Genomic DNA, 3065 nt, shown 5'->3' with positions numbered 1-3065 from the left:
TATATATATTGGATGGTGTGACATTGGTGAAGTTGTGTTTGAGAGTGTGATTAAATATATTGTAATACCAAAGTGGTGACCAAAATGGCGATAGTTTATATTGTAATACCAAAGTGGTGACCAAAGTGGCGATAGTTTATACAGTAGTACCAAAGTGGTGACCAAAGTGGCGATAATTGATGTGTTGATTGTTAAGAAGAGGATAGGAATTAATGTTGAGTGATTGAGGTTTGAGATTGTTGATGGGTGATCATTGACTTTAGTGTGGGTTGTTTGACTTCTTCATTGATTTTCCTTTCCTTCTAACTGTTGAATTTTAAGTAATCTCCTGAACTAAGTTATATGCAGGGATTACTGCCTTTTGAATTGTTTGTTTTAATGTAATCTCCTGAACTAAGTTATATGCAGGGATTACCGCTTTTTGAATTGTTTGTTTAATGTAAATTCCTGAACTAAACTCTATGCAGGGATTTATATGATTTCTATTGTTGTTTTTAATGTGATCTCATGAACTATGTTTCCATGCAGGGATTACTGATTTTACTTAATTCAATTGTAAGTGCGGTTGTGGTTTGAGACTTGTAGTGAGTTGTGAATGAATTGTGAGGTCATCGTTTTGACAAATGCTTTATGTTGAGGGGAAGTGAGTGTGATTTGTCGTTGAGATGATATGATATGAACTTGATGTTTGGTTGTGTTTTGTGAAATTAAATAATGTTGCTTTAATTCATCTCATGAGTTGAGAAATTATAAGCATGAGTGACGTGAGTCACTTTAATTGAATTTACTCATACGGGCTGAAAAGCTTACCGGGTTTGTTTTGTTCATTCCTGGTGCACTATTCTATGGTGTAGGGGTTTTTGTGCAGGTTTGATTATCGAGTGATAATTATCAAAGCTGAGGTGTACATTCAATGGCGTGGACGTGGAAGAGTGCTCTTAGTTTTAAGTCTTCCGCTGTGTAGTGAGTTGTTGTGGGTGTGTTTACTTATTGAATTGTCATTCAGTTTAATTTGGAAACTATCTGTGATGTAATATGTGACTCTAAAGAACGAGTCGGTATTGACATTGAGAGCTCAGTTCGTTTAGTTGCTTAATTTAAATGAAAATTTTTCTATGTGTTTTCTTGTGCTTGTTAAGTTATCGCGTTTCGAATTTGAATTTATTTATTCAAAATCCAGGGTGTGACAGTTTGGTATCGGAGCGTAAGGTACATATTTGGTGATTGTCAGTACTACCCGAGTGATGGCCCATCTGCAGCGGATCCCCATCTGATGCTCTTCAGTACTGATATAATCATTGGGTATGTCGTAGTGTAAGGTGTCAGTCAGGGCATAAGTCTTTGAAACTTTAAGTTTGCCCTTTAGGTGAAGGGGTGGAGCATTGTGTAGCTTCTTGAGTTTTAGTCTTTTGAGGATTGAGAACCTCTAGATTGAAACTCTTGTTAGACTTGGAAGATTTCGATTCTGGATGTGTATCCTCCATGTATTAGTGTCTTGGTTAATACGGCCCTTGTGTTTGACTTATGCTTGTGTTTAAGTTTTATACATGTATTAATCAAGAGTGCTATGCTCCTTAGGTGATGGATCCTCCGAGAGGCAGAGCTAGAGGCCAAGGTTGGCCCCGAGGAAGGGGCAGAGCTAGGGGTCGAGGCAGGGTTCCTCCTGTGGAGGAGTTCTATGAGGAGGAGCAGGAGGTACTGTATGTTGTGCCTGTTTCCCCTTTTCCGCCTGTTATTGAGGTTGGAGATGCTGTTCGCCTAGCTAGGTTGGCTAAAGAGATTACTAGACTGGGAGCGGTCCCATTCCAGGGAGGTACGGACTACATGTTGGCTGATCAGTGGATCAGGAACATGGAGAATTACTTTTGGTTGGTCATCTGCACCGACTTTGAGAAGAGGGAGATAGTTACCTTTCTGTTCCAGGACGAAGCACGAGTATGGTGGGAGAGCATAGAGAGGGTTGAGGATGTGTCCACCATGACTTGGGGTGAGTTTTGTGAGACGCTTCAGGGAGAGGTACTTCCCGGCTTCAGTGTTGGAGCAGCTAGAGGTGGAGTTCCTCGCTCTAGTTTAGGGAGATATGAGTGCTAGAGATTATGAGGCGAGGTTCTCGCAGTTGTATCGCTTCGTGGGACCGATGGATGCTCTGAGCTTGGCGAAGAAGTTTCAGCCGGGGCTGAATGCTTCTCTCAAGCATGATATAGTACCCCTGGAGTTGGCTACTGTGGCACTTATCGTGGCTAAGGCCATGGCACTTGAGCAGGATACCCAGCTTCACCAGGGTGAGTTGGCGGCTTCGAGAGATTCCCAGGGAAGGGGGAAGGCGTTGGCGGAGAGTAGTGGTTCGATGGGTCATCGAGGTGGGTTCTGGAAAAGGCATAGGACTTTTCAGCAGGCTTTTGCTGGGGTAGCCGCTGAACCTATTAGGGCTATACCTATTAGGAAGGTTGCACCCTTAACCTGTCATAAGTGCAGGGAGGTGGGCCATTTGGCAAAGCAGTGTGTGAGGCCGAAGACTAGGTCATGTTATAATTGCGGGCAGGCAGGACATTTGGCCAATGAGTGTACCCGGCCTTAGGTTTTGAGATAGAGAGATCAGTACAGACAGCAGCCTCAGGGGTAGCCCAGGGTCCTTGCTTTTTTTGTCAGCGAAATGCTGGAGTACAAGACACCTTATCAACTTTAAAATTTTCTTACTAGGCCGAAGTGTGATAGTAGAGTACCTCAATTCTTTATGATTGTGTGGTGATGGGATTTTCCCTGATGTCTACAGTTAGACTTGTGCATGTGGCTTCCTTTTGTGGAGTGGTGCATCTCTATTATTGTACAATGGTGATTTTCTATGATTTAGATTTGCGTTGTGGAATGCCCTGTGGTAATGGTGTGTAGTGTTGTAGCATGCAGAATTGTTGCTATGGAGATTCACTGTAATGTTGTTTGCATAGTGAAATGCTTTTGTAGTAGTGCATGTGTGACAGACAGCTTGTGTAGCAGTGATTGTGTGGCAGCCTTTGTGGCAGTGCCTTTTGTAGCAGCTTTTGTAGCAGTGCTTGTGTGGCAGCCTT

The 3065-nt window shown here is 42.8% G+C and overlaps 1 protein-coding gene across 1 annotated transcript; it reads left to right on the top strand.

The window, feature by feature from the left end:
• The first annotated feature begins 2137 nt into the window (after positions 1 to 2137).
• On the top strand, positions 2138 to 2578 carry LOC112170652. Its single transcript, XM_024307990.1, has one exon. It carries the CDS (start codon positions 2138 to 2140, stop codon positions 2576 to 2578), a length of 441 nt encoding a protein of 146 aa, XP_024163758.1.
• Positions 2579 to 3065: the final 487 nt, after the last annotated feature.

The sequence above is a fragment of the Rosa chinensis genome, chromosome 1, assembly GCF_002994745.2.
Source record: "Rosa chinensis cultivar Old Blush chromosome 1, RchiOBHm-V2, whole genome shotgun sequence".
NCBI classification, from domain to species: Eukaryota; Viridiplantae; Streptophyta; class Magnoliopsida; order Rosales; family Rosaceae; genus Rosa; species Rosa chinensis.
The sequence above is the reverse complement of the archived record's forward strand: the minus strand, read 5'-3'. Positions and strand labels throughout refer to the sequence as shown.

Coding starts and splice junctions, on each gene's coding strand:
- LOC112170652 (XM_024307990.1), top strand. CDS start 2,138: ATGGATGCTCTGAGCTTGGCGAAGAAGTTTCAGCCGGGGCTGAATGCT.